The sequence below is a fragment of the Mus pahari genome, chromosome 4 (assembly GCF_900095145.1).
Source record: "Mus pahari chromosome 4, PAHARI_EIJ_v1.1, whole genome shotgun sequence".
NCBI lineage: Eukaryota > Metazoa > Chordata > Mammalia > Rodentia > Muridae > Mus > Mus pahari.
The window spans coordinates 93,647,163-93,665,193 of NC_034593.1; the positions used below are offsets into that span (position 1 = coordinate 93,647,163).

Sequence of the window (18,031 nt, forward strand, 5' to 3'; positions counted from 1 at the left end):
TTTGCCATCAATGTATTCATAGCTTAGAAAACATGAAACCATTCAGCAAGAGAAAGGATGCAACTCTGTCACATCTAACAACATGACTGGAGATCACGGTGCTAAGTGAAATAAGAAAGGCACGGAGAGACAAGTGTTTCATGGTCTTGGTTGCATATGGTACATAAAAAAGTTGACCTCACGGAAGACAGAGTACGGTGGTTGCCAGATGGAGAAGGGAGACGGGTAACGTTGATCATTGGGCACTGAGTTACCAGCAGGAGGAAGGAGCTCTAGGATGTTGTTGCATAGCTCAGAGATTATTTCACTATTCATTTCTAAAGGTTGAAAAAAATGACTTCTAATTTTTCACTATAAATGGTGTTTCAGTAAACATGTTTAACTTGATTTAATATTATAGAATGTATATATACATTGAAGTATCATATCACTATCATATCTCATTATATTACAATTTTGATGTTTTATATAATTTATCTTAAAATAATTTCAATAAGCCAGTCATGATAGCACACATCTTTCCTCCCAGCACTTGGGAGGAGGATATCTGTAAGTTCAAGGCCAGTCTGGTCTACAAAGCTAGTTCCAACATAGTCAGTGCTGTTATACAGAGAAGACCTCTCACAATCATCTATAATGGGATCTGATGGCCTCTTCTGGCATGCAGGCACACATGTAGACAGAATACTCATACACATAAAATACATGGATAAATCTTTTAAACGAAATGTAAGTAAAATGAATAACACTTTCAGTTTATAAATTTTTACTATTGTTAACATAACGATCCTAAACAATTATGTCTGGCACTTAATACATTCTCTTTGTTTTATTTTGTGTATGGGTGTTTGCCTGCATTTATGTCTGTGCATTACATGTGCAGTGCTCAAGCAAACCAGCCAGAAATGGATGTTGAAGCCTGTGGGCTGGCATTACAGATGGTTGTAAGATGCCATATGGGCACTGGGAATTGAACCTACATCCTCTGGAAGAGCAACTACTACTCTTAACTGCACCCTCTTTTTAAAAACTTGTTATTGCTCTTCTTTTTTCCTGAGTTTGCTTATATTATACACTGAACAAAACTGGGTAACAGCTACTGGAAATACAAAGTTATTTTGCATCTATTAGCATAGTCTACAGTTGTCATTAGCATATTTCTTCATATTATCGTATTACTCAAGAAAATATATGTATATGTGATATTAAGAAGCATGAGCTTTTGGAGCAGTCTATGATTTGAAACCATCAATCTACTAAGAATTACCATAGTATATAACCTTAATTAAAGAATGTACTTTCTGAGGACTGGGCACGATGCCTTTAGTCCCAGCACTTGGGAGGTAAAGCCAGGAAGATCTCTGTGAGCTCAAGGCTAACCTGGCCTGTAAAGCAAGTTCCAAGCCATAAGGAGCTCTATACTGAATCTAAGTCTCAAAAAACAAACTAACTAATCTGAGACAGGCCTAGGGGTTCACATCTATAACCCCAGCATTTAGGAAGCTGAGGCAGAAGATTCGCCTTGATTATAGTGTAAGACCATGTTTCAATAAAACAAGAGAAATACAGTGTTTTGGGGCTGGAGAGATCCATGGCTTAGTGGGTGAGAGCACTTGCTGTTTTTCCAGAGGTCCCAGGTGAGGTTCTCAGTACCCACAGAGTGGCTCAGGGGATCTGGTATCTTTTTCTGTCTTTGCAGACAGCAGGCACACACACACACACACACACACACACACACACACACACACACACACACACACGCGCGCGCATGCACGCACGTGCAGGCTGTCTTAGTCACTATACTATTATTGCTGTGAAGAGACACCATAATAACCAAGGCAACTCTTACACAAGAAAGCATTTAATTGGGGGCTTGCAGAGGGTTAGTCTCATTATCATGGCAGAAGCATGCTGGAAGCATGGCCACATGCATGATGCTAGAGCAGTAGATGAGATCTATATCCTGATCCATAGGCAGCAGGCAGAGAGGGAGCTGGAGGGGGAGGGAGAGGGGGAGAGGGAAAGGGAGAGGGAGAGAGAGAGAGAGACTTGACTTACTAGGCCTGGCTTGACTTTTGAAACTTTGAATCCTGGCCCTAGCGACACACCACCTCCAACAATGCCACACCTCCTAATCTATCCTAAACAGTTCATCAACTGGGGACTAAGAATGCAAATATATGAGCCTTTGGGGTTCTATATTCATTCAAACACAGGCAAGGCACTCATATACATAAAATAAATACTTTAAAAATACATATTCTTTAAATTCTTTAAATTCTTTAAATTGTTGATTTTCTCATTTATAAAATGTGGTTCATGCTGGGTGATGCTGGGAGGCAGAGGCAGGCGGATTTCTGAGTTTGAGGCCAGCCTGGTCTACAGAGTGAGTTCCAGGACGGCCAGAGCTACACAGAGAAACCCTGTCTCAAAAAAACAAAAAAAAAAATGTGGTTCATATAACTTCTTTGTTAATTTTGTGTGTACGCATGAAAATTGAAATAATGCATTTAAAGTTTTTAGCACAGTGTGACCAAGTAACACTCACTGTCTTCCAGATATTAGGATAGACAGAATATATAAGAAAATAGCTCTCTCTCTCTCTCTCTCTCTCTCTCTCTCTCTCTCTCTCTCTCTCTCTCTCTGCCATGTAGCAGCCAAGCTGGCCTTAAACTTTCCATCCTCCTGCCTCTTGGACACCAGTGCATGCAGCTAAAATATACCATTTAACATGCTTATAATCAAGTTGATCAAATAAAATTAATACCCACATGGCATCATTAATTGATCATCTATGTGGCACTAACTATACCAGTAGGATTCTGGAAAAATAGGATGGTATTACTACAGTGATTAGGAAAGCCTTTACTCTGCAGAAGAGCAGTCTTAGAAAATTAGAAAAAGAAGAAAGGAATTACAGAAGAGATAAGGAGACTCAGGGGAGCATCATGTGTGTAGAGACGCCATGAGCAGGTTTCCAGTTTATTTTATAGTACTGAGATAAAATGCATACCTGCTAGGCAAGCATTCAAACATGTGTTCATACCTGCTAGGCAAGCGTTCAAACATGTGTTCATACATGCTAGGCACGTGCTCTAGCACTGAGCTTCTCCCGGGCTGGTGACAAGGTTATTGTCACTGCCATAGTGTTCCAACCTTGTAAAGTATAGAAGATAAGTTTAGGTAGATAAAATGTAGCAAGGTTTTGAAGGACTTATGGCTAGCCAGAAGACAGTGAGCCAGGTCCAGGTTACCAGCTGTCTCACTAAGCATGGAGCAAGCCTCCGTTTCACAGAGTGCTGTGGGGCCAGAAATGCCTTCTCAGCCTGTCGTTTCTGCAGTGGTGCCTGCCTTTGACTCCAGTACTTGGGAGGCAGAGGCAGGCAGAACTCTGTGAGTTACAGGCCAGTCTGGTCTACATAGTGCATTCCAGGACAACCAGGGCTACATAGTGTAGCCTGTCTCCAAAAACAAAAAAGGCTTTTTATAGTCAGCTTATAGCTGGCTTACTACACCTTGTGTTTTTGCTTCTCTTAAAACCAATAACAGTTCTTCTTTTTTGTATTTTCTTACACTGTTCATTTGCTGAAGAGAATGCATTATTGGTCCTAAAGGACAATAATAAATTCAATGAATTGTATTCTCATGGCTAATTTAACGTATTTTCTTATCCTTCAAATTTTTTCTATAACCTTGGTAAAATTCATTTCCAATTCATTCTTCAGAAGAATACATCTGTAAGTGAGCTCTTAAGTTTTTGATGAGTAATGGGCTCTTTGGCCAACAGAGCAGAGGGCGTCACTTTTGAGACTCTGGTCATTGTTCAGATAACTTCTTTTACATTGTGTGACCATTCATTTTATTTTTGCTACGTCCACCCCAGGAGATGGAGGCCCTGAAAGGCATCAAATGTGCCAAAGCTTTGCCAGCTGGCCGTGGTAGAGCACACCGGTAGCCCTGCATTCAGATCCTTTTTCATGTGAAGGTTGTGATGGTTGGTTGAACAAGATCTGGCATCCTCTGGGAAGCAAGCCTCCAGGTCACCTGTGAGGGACTATTTTGATTTAGCTAGCCTTTGGACATGCCTGTGGGGACTGGTTAGGTTGAGGTGAGAAGACCCACCCCAGTAGTGGTTAGCACTTATTCCCTGGGGCTGGTCCTGGACTGAGTAGAAAGGCCTCCAGTGAGGGGTCCTAGCTAGCATCACTGCTCCCTGCTTCTGACCATGAGTGGAGTGTGAACGGCTGAGCTTGAGCTCCTGCCCACAGGACTGCCCACGACAATGGCATATACACCAGGGCCATGAGCTGGCTCAACTCCTCTAAGTTGCTCTCGTCAGGCTGTGCTGTCCCAACAGCAGGAAAAGTAACCAAGACAGAGGCTGCAGGCCAAAACAGACAAACAGCAAATGTTACAGAGCCACAGAAGGGATCCTAACCTGACTTTAATTGGTGGATTCCTTTGCTTTGTTGTATACTTTTTTTTTCTTTCTATTTTACAGATGGACATCAGGATGGTTCTCCTCCACCTCCTCTCCCAGAAAGAACTCTAGAGTCCTTCTTTCTTGCTGATGAGGACTGTAAGTTGGCAGTTATAAAATCAAGTGTTAAAAGGCTTAAAATAAGATAAATGTGTTATTAGTTCATGCCTAGACTCTCAGTATTTGAGAGGCAAATACAAGAGAATCAGGAATTCAAGGTCATCTTTAGCCACATAGTTCCAGGACAGCCAAAGCTGTGTGAGGCCCTGTCTCTTAAGAACAAAGATGAGGCTGAGCATGGCGGGTTTGTCGGGAGGCAGAGGCAGGTATCTGTGAGTGGCAGGCCAGCCAGCGCTACACAATGAGACCCTATCTAAACAAAACAAAACAACAAAATTAAATACAGTAAGTCTTCCATGGACAGGCATAAAGAATGATTAAATAAAACAATGAATTTTAAAGCCTATAACATAAAATGAAAATGATACCTAAGAGGCCAAGCATATAGGCCAAGCCTGAAAATACACATATATTTAAGTCACAGGCTTAAGAAACTATACAATACCCCCTTTTTCTTTTCTTCTTCTTCTTCTTCTTCTTTTTTTTTTTTTCGTTGTCGTTGTTAAGGTTCACAGGCCCAAGCTGTGCAAACTTCTACTAGCTATCCTGAAACCACAGAGAACTTCACATCTTCTAAACAAACATTGAGGACCCCTGGAAAAGGTTTCACAAGGAGTAAGGTAAGACAAGAGATTTAGAAAACATCCCAGAGTTTCCCTTACTACTGGTTTTCTCCCCATAGCATTAAGATTGAAAACTAGATTAAGCATGTTTACTAAACTGAGTTTTGCTCTCACACAGTCAAAATTAGTAGAAAGCAAATAAGTGCAATGTATGAGAGTAAGTAGAGTTACATGTTAGTATATGGAAATAAATGCATTACATGCAGAGATGTACACACACACACACACACACACACACACATATTTAACATTATGGAGTGTCTAAAATCGAGGGTTAGGGCTGGATGATTTCATAATTGTTAGTGGGTTGAGAATGTAGCTCAGTTAGTAGACTGTTTGCCTGAGGCACGCCTGAAGCCTGGAGTTTGACCTAGGAATGGTGGTGCATGTTTGTAATGTTACAAACATATTTCAGTATTTGAGAGGTGGAGACAGAAGTATCAGAAGTTTAAGGTCAGGCTGGGATACATGAGACCATGTCTCAAAAAAAAAATGTTGGTCTAAATATATAATAATGTTGAAAAAACTTAGGATCTATAATTCACATTTACATTAGGATAAAGTGTAGATAGCTAAAAGATATAAATGTTAAAATGTGTACATACACATGAAAGTACTAAAAAGGAACTGGAGAGATGATTCAGAAATTAAGAGTGCTGACTGCTCTTTCAGAGGACCTGAGTTCAAATCCCAGCACCTACATGGTGAATCATGGTGGATCCTTTTTTTTTTTTTTTTTTAAAGATACACTGTAGCTGTCTTCAGACACACCAGAAGGGGAGTCAGATCTCCTTACAGATGGTTGTGAGTCACCACGTGGTTGCTGGGATTTGAACTCAGGACCTTCAGAAGAGCACTCAGTGCTCTTAACCGCTGAGCCATCTCTCCCGCCCCGATGTGGTGGATCTTAACTGGAGGATTTGATGTGTTCTTTTTGTTTTCTTGGGCACCAGGTGTGTACATGGTGCATAAATATACATTCAGGTAAAACATCTGTACACATAAAATAATAAATTAATCTAAAAAATTTTTAAAACCTAAAAATAAAAAAAACCAAATGACTCAATAATAATTATTTTTAAAAACTCTAAGTTACAAAAGTCCTTTTTGTTAAGATAGTTTTGTAACTCTGGGACATGAGTGGCCTTTGTAATTATAACAAGCCAGGGGCGGTGAGGACAAAGATACAGGCAGCCCACTGAATGAAACAAAATGAAGGAAAGGTAGCTCAGACTCAAAGACAGACTCAAAGAGGACGCCTGTAGCAGGCAGCCCACTGAATGAAACAAAATGAAGGAAAGGTAGCTAAGACTCAAAGACAAAGACTCAAAGAGGACGCCTGTAGCTGGCACCACAGTCAGAGTCTGTCTAATATATGGCGAGTTGCTAGAAATTCATAACTGTAAAGTAAAACTGGGCAAAATCCATGACTGAAAAGCAAAGCAACCCTCAGAGGCCGTTGGCAGTTCTGAGTGCTCCCAGCAGAGGGCGTGAAGGTGTGTCCATCATTAGCCCTGGCCTTTTTTTTTTTTTTTTTTTTTTTTTTTTGGTTTTACGAGACAGGGTTTCTCTGTATAGTCCTGGCTATCCTGGAACTCACTTGGTAGACCAGGCTGGCCTCGAACTCAGAAATCCGCCTGCCTCTGCCTCCCGAGTGCTGGGATTAAAGGCCTGTGCCACCAGGCCCGGCTTAGCCCTGGCCTTTTGACAGAACTGTTTCTAGGTGTGTGCTAGGAGACATATGCTAAAACAGCAAGGGAGAATCAAAGGGTGGTTTTGTATTGAATTAAGATGTAAGATGGAAAAATAATTGTATTTTCATGGCAATTACTAAGAAAAAAATCTTTTTAAGTTTGTATTTCTAGTTGACTAAGGGATTTTGAAACTTATAGGAAAAACATTAACTTTCTCCTCTCTTCACTTTTACAGAGTTTGAAGATTTTTCGAAATATGAAAAAAGGTAAGCTCATTTGTACTTTTTTTTTTTTAGAATGCATCTAAACAATTTAGTTACACAATTTTTGGTGTCACCCTAAAGGTTAACAAACAGAGCTCCAGAGGGGACCTGTGGGTCAGAGTGGTCACCCAGGCCTTGACTTGCTGGGCTTCGCCAGCCTAACATTAGACAGGGGTGCTGTTTACAGACAGAAGAGTAATTAGTGCAATGTTTGGTAGTTCCGACCCATTCCAAGATGCTTAGATATAACTGTGTTATTTAAAACTCCCAGCAGTCTAACCTTTGATATGCTTTCTTTGAAAACAGCAACAGTAGAGCATATTGTGATCAAATGTGTGGATTTAATGAAGCATTTCCATTTTCACAAGTATTACCAGGAGTAAAAAGTCTGTTGCTTACTATTTTGCTGTATTGTAATGAAAATAAAAACCCACAGGCTCTTTAAACATTAGGAAATTCTCTGAGACACCTTATTTACAATTATAAACTCTATAAAACATGACGGTATGACTCTTAGAAATTTGATTCACTTGGTTAGTCAGGAAGATATTGGTACAGTGGGGAGAGACAAAGAATATCACGGAACTTTTCTGACAGCAAAGTCTTGGGTAGATAGATGGTGTTACTCTACCCTCCTACTCGCCTCTCTTCCCCCAAACTCCAGGTTCTCAATAGTCTGCCAGCAATACCATCACCTCTGACCTCTGAAAGGATCGCTTGCCCGTCATAGCTGAAGGCTGGTTAGGAAACAAGCGTTCCTCCCAAGAATTAGTCAAGGAGAATCTTAACATTTCAAAGGGAAATTACAGTAACAGAAAAAATTATGTAGACAAAAAACAAACGAGTGCCCGACTTGGATAGTCAGCCAAAGGTTCATTTGATTAGCTTAAGAAGCACTCTTTTCTTTCTCTAGGTCCAATAGTATTTGGGGGATATCAAAGAAGCAGTAACTTCAGGTAGATTTATGTTGGCAGATCTTTGGGATATGGTGGGAGACCGAACCTTCTTTTTGTAAGTAAACTCAGAGCATTCTCTGAATGTGGACTGTGGATTTTGACCACTTTGCTTCTATGTTCTTTAGCTGCCAAGAACAGCATTGAGCTTTCAAACTGCCCCTGAAGCTTAGATGTGCATTAGCTTAGTCTTGTATACATAGCCACACCCCTTCCAGACTCTCATGACCCCAGAATGACCTATGATATTTCCCAGTCGGAATATCTTAGTAGCCTGCAGTTAAGATCTTAATGAAAATAGCATTTTTTTATCTGTTATTTTTGAGCTAGCATTTCTGTCTGCCTTCTTTCTATGAATACTTGTCAAATGCCTGCTATTTGAACATTGTGGAAAGCACCTAATATATGGTGATCAGCAGAGATGATACAAGCTCTTAGGATTATGGGCAACTCAAGTCTAGTGAGGAACTCAGAAATTAAGCAAGTAAGTCCCCGAGCACATACATAATAACATTATGATAGATGTTATTGAAGAAAACAAGAGTAACTGTGAGAGAATAAGAAGAGGTCAGGCGGGCGGGGCTGGAGGGAAGGGAGAGCAGGAGTTACAGACTGACTGGTCTTGTTAAGGAGAGTTCAGTGCAATGAGACACCAGAAGAGGGTGTTATACAGAGACACTGTACACTGTTTTAGCCTGGCTGCTGTATCTGGAGAGTGGAATATACATGACAAGAGTGGAAGCTGTCAACAATGATGTTGAGTGATGCCTTTTAGTGGGAAACAATTTCAAGCAAATTTTGGTGCGTGTGTGTGTGTGTGTGTGTACATACATGTATACATGTATGATGGGGACACATGTCTCGACTTGAGTATGGAGGTCAGAGGACAACTTTGTAGAGTTGGTTTCTCCCTTCTACCTTTAGTACATGTGCTCCAGGGAACAAACTCAGGTTCTCAGACTTACACAGCAAACTCCTTTACCAGCTGAGCCCTAGGGGGAAGTTTTAATGTATAGTTGCAAGTGACAAAAAAAATTCCAATTTTGGGTAACTGGATCATAAGAGAAATGTTTATTATTGTCTTGCAACTAAGAATTCAAAGGACTCATTAAGTAGCTAACTCTTATTCCTTAGAGCTTTGTTTTATTCTTATGTCTGTGTGTATGTCTATGTGCACATATGCATGCTTGAATGGTGGCCAGCATCTTCTTCAACCATGTGTCTTGTTTTCCAGACAGGGTTTCTCATTGACCTGAGAGCTTATCAATGGCTATGCTAATGGAGCACCAAGCACTAGGGAACTGACTGTCTTCATTTCACACATGCTGGGGTTATAGGCACATGGCTGCCATTCCTGGCTTTTTACCTGGGTGCTGAGTCTGAACTCAGTTTCTCATGCTTGCTTGGCTGACCTTTTACCAGTGAGCCATTTCTCAAGCCCCGGTTTTGTCTTACTTTATAAGTTTACTCATAGGCAGATTTTTTACCATGTGGTTTCAGGCTCGTGATGGAAAAAATTAGCCTTTTCCTGGTTGCTTAAGCAACACTCTGATGACTTAGTGTAAATTGGCCGGATGTTGGCCTGGTTCATTTGCCCCTGCCTGAATAAATTCTTAACAATATATTTAACATTCCGATTAGGCATGATACTGTGTCTTATATTTAGCCACATAGTTACACGTGGTCACTGATTACCTAGTGATGACATCAGACTTTCACACATCTGATGTGGCCATGACAATGTACTAACAATGGAACTCAGCCCAAGTTATTAGTCATTTCATTACCCTACAAGTAGAAATAGTTCCACTTGATGTGTGGAAACTGAAAATTGTGGAGGATGTAAAGGAAACATTTAAGTTGTTTTATCTGGCAGCTAGATACATGCTGAGCAGGCAGCATGAGTACCAAGCCATGGGTAAGATATCCGGTCTCTCTAGTGTATGTTGGCTGATCTATGCTATCTTTGCTGAAAGAAAAAAAGGAGAGGAGAGAAGGAAGGAAGGAAGGAAGGAAGGAAGGAAGGAAGGAAGGAAGGAAGGAAGGAAGAAAGAAATAATTAATATTCCTTTTTGGGACAAATACTCTCTCAGCTCACATGTAGAGATTATTGACATCCTTGTACAGCCCTACCTTCATCCAACTGTGTACATGTCAATCCTCAGTTCCTAGCCCAGTTCTTGACACACAGTATTTAGTAAGTGTGCATTAAATTGGAAATGCCTGAAGTCTGCTATGTGTTCTAGAGATTCATACTCAAGTATTCTCCAGAAAGGAAATGTTCTAGATGCTTCTAGCAGCCCAATGATACATATATGTAAAAACATATATGCAGTTCTCACATTATGTTTTTAAATGTTAAGAACAAAAAACATAGACAGTAATTTTTTTTTTTACTTAAAAGCTGTTTTTGAGAAAGTTTATATGAACTTGAGAAATCTTTACTCCTGTAAGACCATGCACATGTCAATTGTAGACCCAGTTTTACAAAATTCCTTGTAGAACTGGGCAAGAATTGATATATGTATATATTAAGGTGTTAGGAACATATGTATTTTTATATGTATGTATTTTTATATGCCTACACATAGTAAATACAATAGTGAACCAAGAAATACAACAATGCCTTTGAGAGACTATGGCCCTAACTTAGCATCATCTATGAGGAAAAGTGGCTGGAAAGTACAGGAGATTTAGGAGTCGAGGGAAATATAAGAAAAACCTCAGCTTGCCATAGATGAATTACTGTGAAACATCATAAGCATATTATGACTCATCAGAGGACAAAGATAAACTCCAAGGCCAAATGTGAGTCCTAAAGTAGTGGATTTGTGACACATCATTTCCTTGGTTTGGGGTATTGCTATATAATCTGTTTCCAAAGAAAATAAATCTTGCTTGGTATGGCTGTTCAAGTTGTAACACCAGTAGTTGGGATGCCAAGGCAAGAAGAGTACCACAAGTTCAAGGCCAGCATGGGATATGTAGTGAGTTTATGCCTGCAGACTGAGATCTTTCCCCCTCTCCAAACCATAATTATAGTATAAAAATATAATTTCAACAATTTAAACACTTTTTTTTTAGTGAGAATAGTTTATTTTTTTATTTTTTAAACTTTTAATATGACACTGATATATTTATTTTGGAGTATTGTTCTGGAAGAAATGTTTGATTTCAATGATCATGCAAGCAAATAAATGATAATCTAAGTCTCTTGTCGGTCTTTACCCTATATATTTTTCCTCTGTTTACAGGTGTTTGTAATTCTTCCTCACCAAGCAAGCCTACAGAATGTGTTCAGCCAAAAAATCCCAGCTCCTTTCTGAATTTTGGTATGTGTATTATTTTAGAGCAGAGTTAAAACTGTCTATAATCTGGGTCTGGAGGGATGGCTCAGTGATTAAGAGCACTGGATATTCTTCCAGAGGACCCAGGTTCAATTCTAAGCCCTCAGCAGTGGCTCACAGCACCTGTGACTCAAGTTCCAGAGGAGCTGATATCTCCTTCCGGCCTCTGCAGATAGATATAAATGGCCACCGCAAGCACGTGGTACACAGACATACATGAAGCCGAACATCAGAACACATAGAAAAAAATATTTTATATAAATTTTAAATAAAATTTAATTTTTATTTAAATAAAATTAAAAATTAAAATTATAGGAAAGGTTAGAAAATTTAATACTGCTAGGGAGATATACAATTGCCCAAACATAATTTTACTTCAGAGGAAGAAGCACAAACTGAGAGATCAGTCCCTGTCATTATAGTCCTTATCGCATTTGAGAGAATGTTTACTATAAACGCTCTAGTTCTTTAGCTATAAAACAACTTCTGCATTTCATCCACTCCATGTTTCAGTGGTTACAACAGAAATGGTAAGATTTGGTTGGATGTTGGTGGCACGTGCCTTTAATTCCAGCACTTGGGAGGCAGAGGCAGGTGGATCTCTAAATTTGGGGCCAGGCTGGACTATAGAGTGAGTTCCAGGACAGCCAGGGCTACACTGAGAAACCCTCTCTCACAAAACCAGAGAAAAGTTAAAATTTGTGTGAAATTAGTTTAAAACATTCAGATGGAACATTGGATAAACTATGAAAAACACACAATTTTGCCTTGGTGACAGAAGTTTTCTGCTTCCTTCTTTTCTCTACGTCACTTGAGTGACATGTGGATCATCTTTTACATTGTGTATACCATGGAATAAAATCTTAGCTGTATCCATGTTGCTTCTTCTCACACATGCCTAGATGTCAAAGTTGGTATACTTGAAAGCACTTAGTTTTCACTGCTTCCTTTAGCAGTGGCAATAAAACTTGTAAGAATATGTTACTTAAAACTATTGAAGTTGCTTCAGATGGAGCACACCTGTAATCCTACCACATGCAAGGCTGAGGCAGGAGGATCATGAGTTCAGGGCTATGACATAAATGCCCCCACTCTCCAAGTTGAGAAAAAAAAATGCATATGGTTCAGGTTTCGTTCTACTGAGTTGACCTATATGCGGAAAGCAGTAGTGTACAGCTGTTCTAAAGTATTACGGATTAGCTGGTGAATCGGATCAGATATAGGCATTTGAAACTGTAGTTCTCAGTGAGGACACAGCAAGTCCTCACCCCTCTGCCAGTGCATGGGCTACAGTGAAGGTGCCTGTACTGCGCAGAAGGAGATGGTGTTGGTGTGTAACTACTTCATCTGAATAGTTTCTTTCTCTTTATTAGTACACCTCCTCCAACATTTAAAATTACTAGTTAATAAATATCAGGGGTTAATTCTAGCTCTGGCACATAGGTGTGTGTGTGTGTGTCTGTGTGTGTTTGTGTGTGTGTCTGTTTGTATGTGTGAGTGTATGTGTATGTATGTATGAGAATCTTGCAGAACTTGCCAGGCTGGCCTTGAACTTGTGGTCCTCCTGGCTTAACTTCCTGTGTGCTTGGATTATAAGTAGTTGGCACCATTCCTGGCCTACTATAGTTTTGTTTTTAGACTTAAATTAAGTTGTAAACATCAGCAGTTACTAGGGAAGGTGATGAAATTCAAGTACTAGAAAGATCTTTGCGTTTTTCATTTCCTGTTCTCCCTATTTCAAACCCTTTGGTTTTAAATTTAAGGCACTAAAGTTGCTAAGATGCTTTGAGAATCTACCACATTCAAGACTTACATTGCTGGTGACAAAGAATAAATATCCTCATCCTGAAATCCTTTCTGGAAGCACCCAGTAATAGCTTTTATTTATTTGAAAGATTTTCTTGTTCTTCATTGTGGAGGTAAGGGAGGTGCATGTCAGAAAGAAAAGTAATTATAAGTCACTTAGAACCATTTCTTCTCAGGATTATTTTATATTTTCTAAGTTTTTGAAAACTTAATGTCTTAGTAAACTCAGGAATTTCTGTGGCTGCATAGATACAGAACTCGACTTAATAATGCCACAAACATGATTGCTTAATTTTATAAAAGTGAAATTTGTTTTGTGACCAGTGGGTGAATAAAACAGATAAACGGTGTTATATCCTTAATTATTACAGGCTACTGTAACCAGGGTTCTTTATATAGTTAGTGCTGTTAGTTAATCTATAAATTCTCTAAGTTTAAATATCAGTAGTATTTGGGTCGGAGGTGTGCCCCAGTGGCAGGGTGTTTGCCTACCTATGCAAGGCCTGTAGTTTGATCCCCAGTACAACAAAAATATTCAATTTTCATTTAAACTTTAATTACTAAAATGCCTCCACAGCCTATTACTAAATTGATCCAAAAGGTGCTTAACTTTTTAATGCTATACTCTAAAATTCAAGTATTCATTTCTGTGTAAAAATACCTGTTTTCATTCAGTTTTATTTTTGTCCTCAGGTTTCGGAAATCGTTTTTCAAAACCCAAAGGACCAAGGAAACCACCATCAACTTGGAATATTTAACACACCTCTGGATTTATAAGAATATTTGTTAAAATTGTACCTGAAGATAAAGCTACTAGAATACTGCTATAATAAAATATCAGTAATGATGATATATTGTGTCAATAGTCTTGAAAAGGAAAGCAATATGTGACAAACTTCCAGCAAACTTGTATTTTCTTTTTTCTTTTTTCTTTTTTGGTTTTTCGAGACATAGTTTCTCTGTATAACCCTAGCTGTCCTGGAACTCACTTTGTAGACCAGGCTGGCCTCGAACTCAGAAATCCACCTGCCTCTGCCTCCCTGAGTGCTGGGATTAAAGGCGTGCGCCACCACACCCGGCTAAACTTGTATTTTCATATTCCTTATATTTTATTGGGAATTTCCAATAAAGTTTATACCTCAGTTTATGTTTCAAAGTGTATTTACTTTTCACTTTTGAAAGTTATTATATTTTACTTTCTCTCTTTCTATATATAAATTTTCTATAAATACAAATTTTTGTTTTGAGATGATGTCTCCTCCTCCATAGCCTTTGGAGGGCTGGGGTAACAAGCACACAAGCCCAGCATAAACATTAATTTCAATAGGATTATAAGAATTTGATCCTAACTAACATTCTCTTTAAAATATTTTTATGTATGTAAGTGTTTTTGCCTGCGTGTATGTACAGCACCTGTGTGTAGTGCCCATCGAGGCCAGAAGAGGGAGCCAAATCCCTTGAATTGGAATTACAAGTTGTGAGTTGCTATGTGGGTTCTGGGAACTGAACCAGGGTGCTCTGCAAAAGTAGTTAAGTACACTTAATTCACTATCTGAGTCATCTCTCCATCCCTTCAACTAAATGTATACATTGCCTTAATAGTAAAAATAACTTAAAAAATAGGTTTTGCTATGCAGTCCCTGGCTGGACTCAAACTAATGATGATCCTCCTCCTCCAAGCTGAAGACTGCTGCTATTGTATGCGTGTTCCATCATGACTGACTAAAGGTTTTAGTTAGAGAACAAAGCACTCCTTCCTTTGTGCTTGCAGTACTGCTTGTGAAAATGACTAAATGTCTAAATGGAGTGTATCTCCTCGATCTCCCCAAATGTTGTGTAAAAGAAGGAAAGACGATGTACAAATAACGGCAGCGATCACTTCTGTATTGCTACGAGATGTTCAACTGTATGTTTGTTTACCCAGTTACCAATTCTAGAAAAAAATCAACAGCGGTTACTTTTTGTTAGCACTTTAACTTTATTTTTAATTCTTTTTTGATTGTGTTTTCTTCATAGAAAAGGCCCTATATATAAACGTGTTCACATAAAACAAATTTAAAGGTACTGGTGATTTGAAAATGTATTTCTATATGACTATGGATTCTTCTAAGTAAATTATATTTCAAATCTAGTTTTACACAGTAAATAATTTAATGGCTCTTTATTATTGTAAAGGGTTGGCTTTACTTTCCCTATCAGTTTAATATTTTTACTTATGAAAATACAGCCTAGCATTAGTGTTATTTGTGCTTTAATACTTTTTGTTAGGAAAACCAATGCTAGGGCAAATTGACCTGTATTGTTACTTGTTTATTGTAGTACAATGTATACCCAGCAGGTGTTCAAGAACTTCTCTATTTTAAAGGATAACTTTTCTCACAGAAGTTCGCTCAGCCTAAGTTACTTCTCTGGGAACTAGTGGTGTTAAACCACAGTGTCTTTTATGTGCCTAGTACATCATTGTAGTCAGTTATTTCCAAATATCTTTCTCAAGGTCTTAAATGCAATTCTAGGTAAAAAGCTAAAGTAATGAAACTCAACATGGATTTCTGAGTAAACACCATCTCCTAGCGAACAGTGTCAGGTTGACAGCTCTTTTCACATTTGCAAATTTATATGTATGGGTTGAAAAAAAACAATTAAAAATTTCTACCGAAACATTTTTTGTTAACTATAGCTATATGTTCAACAAAAATGCTGGATTCTACCTTTCCAGGCATTGGAAGTTAAAGTGACTCTGGCAAGGCGGAGCTGCGCTCAGGGAACGCCTAAGGCAATATTTGCACCTGCCTTGAGCCTGCAGCGGTCACCACAGCAGCGTTACAGAAAATGCTTTAATTTTTTTTTCCCCCTTTCTGAATAGCAGCTTTACAATGCTCTACAGCGAAATCGTCGTTTTACACATTCCGAAATTCTTTTCCTCCTAGTTTTGTCAAGGGTAAACTGGAGATTCTTTTACCTCACAAAGGCTATGGGAGAAATACGAAATTGAAAAGTCACTATGGAGACCACCTCCGGGCAAGATGAAGGAGGAACACTGGAAGTGGAACGCCTGAACACACCGCCAGACTCGGAAAGCTATTAACATTGTTTGGGCCGTTAGGGCGGTTGGCGGCAACTCGCCGGCGGGCGGCAGTTGCGTCGCACCCCAAGCGTGCCTAGGCGCACGCTCCCCTCCGCTCCTCCACTCAGAGAGCCAAGGGGGTGCGGGGGGGGGGGGGGAGAACGCGGAGGGCGGTGGAACTACAACTCCCGCAAAGCCTTGCGCGTCCAGGGTGCTTTACAATAGAAGCTCGGGTGGCGAGGTCTGCGGAGAGGTGCCGGAACTGCCGTTTCCGGCATGTTCAGGTCTACGAGAGCGACCGATCAGTGGCGGGTGGGGGAGAGACTCCAATGCCCAGCGGGCCATGCGCGGGCAGCGCTTGCGCGAACCGCGGACGGGGGGGCGGTCGGGCCATTTAAATGTGTGTTTGTGGGTGAAATGGCTGCGCAGGTCGGAGCGGTTCGCGTAGTACGGGCGGTGGCGGCGCAGGAGGAGCCGGACAAAGAGGGGAAGGAGAAACCCCACGTTGGGGTTTCGCCGAGGGGAGTGAAGCGGCAGCGCCGGGCGAGCAGCGGGGGTTCTCAGGAGAAGCGGGGGCGGCCGAGCCAGGACCCCCCTCTCGCTCCCCCTCATCGGCGGCGTCGTAGCCGCCAACATCCCGGGCCGCTGCCTCCAGCGAATGCCGCCCCAACCGTCCCGGGCCCTGTTGAACCTCTGCTCCTGCCGCCTCCGCCGCCACCGTCGCTGGCACCCGCCGGGCCCACTGTCGCTGCCCCGCTCCCGGCCCCGGGCACCTCGGCCCTCTTCACCTTCTCGCCTCTGACGGTGAGCGCGGCCGGGCCCAAGCATAAGGGCCACAAGGAGCGGCACAAGCACCATCACCACCGCGGCTCCGATGGTGACCCCGGCGCCTGCGTTCCGGGCGATCTCAAGCACAAGGACAAGCAGGAAAACGGCGAAAGGAGCGGAGGGGTGCCTCTGATCAAGGCCCCCAAGAGAGGTGAGAGCAGGCGAACCGCCGGGGCTCGGGCTGTAGGTCTCGGTGCCCATATCCCGCCCCTTTAGGACTGAAAGACGCCGCTCTACTCCCCTGAGTCCACTGAAGTGGACTCGGGATTGCATGCGGTTGCCACAGTTTGACCTACTTGAGGCTTCTCTCTGAGGCCGAGCTGTCAGTTTCCATCCCTGTTTGCAGTCCCCCGGAGCCTTTGCAACATTTATTTTCAAATTCGGCAGGGTTTCCGCGCCGCGCGGTGCTTGGCATCGGATTAGTAGGTGGGGTACTAAAACCTCCCTTTCTGAAGTAAAGGCTTGTCACTGAAAGTCCCTTCTTGTTCTCTTGCTTGGAAATCTTTAGTTTTTCTCATTCCTGGCACCAGCGTATTTACAGGTTTGACTCTGGGCTCTGAGTTTGAATTCTTAAAGAGGTTACACAACTACTGGTTGGTTGCCTTAGCTTCGGCGAGGTTAAAAAAATCATTTACGGTGTATATTTTTCAGCTAGACGTGGTAAAAATCTTTTTTTTTTTTTTTTTTTTTAAATATTAGCCCTTTTAATTGTTAGTAAGGTATAGGATTGGCTCGAGGAAGGTTTTATCACCCTTTGAATCCTAGGAAGTAGACCAACCATATCTCTGAAGGGAAGGAAGCGTGCAGTAGGATGCAGATGCAGATGCAGATGCAGATGCAGATTCTAGTTCCA

The 18,031-nt window shown here is 40.9% G+C and overlaps 2 protein-coding genes across 4 annotated transcripts in view; both read left to right on the forward strand.

The window, feature by feature from the left end:
- Positions 1 to 14,258, forward strand: part of Ptpn22 (protein tyrosine phosphatase non-receptor type 22) — a 55,326-nt gene extending 41,068 nt beyond the window's left edge. Inside the window, exons 18-22 of one of the 2 annotated variants that reach the window (XM_021196149.2) lie at positions 4,502 to 4,579; positions 5,108 to 5,220; positions 7,153 to 7,183; positions 11,388 to 11,465; positions 13,980 to 14,258. In XM_021196149.2, the coding sequence (XP_021051808.1) occupies positions 4,502 to 4,579; positions 5,108 to 5,220; positions 7,153 to 7,183; positions 11,388 to 11,465; positions 13,980 to 14,044 (365 nt within the window). In that variant the 3' untranslated portion in view covers positions 14,045 to 14,258. Of the gene's footprint in view, positions 1 to 4,501; positions 4,580 to 5,107; positions 5,221 to 7,152; positions 7,184 to 8,093; positions 8,153 to 11,387; positions 11,466 to 13,979 lie in introns of those variants that run through there. The other variant, XM_029537816.1, reaches the window with a different exon arrangement.
- Positions 14,259 to 16,297: 2,039 nt separating this feature from the next.
- Rsbn1 (round spermatid basic protein 1) overlaps positions 16,298 to 18,031 on the forward strand; it is a 51,765-nt gene continuing 50,031 nt past the window's right edge. For both annotated transcript variants that reach the window (XM_021195622.2, XM_021195621.1), the window contains exon 1: positions 16,298 to 17,329. In XM_021195622.2, the coding sequence (XP_021051281.1) occupies positions 16,627 to 17,329 (703 nt within the window). In that variant the 5' untranslated portion in view covers positions 16,298 to 16,626. The remainder of the gene's footprint in view (positions 17,330 to 18,031) is intronic.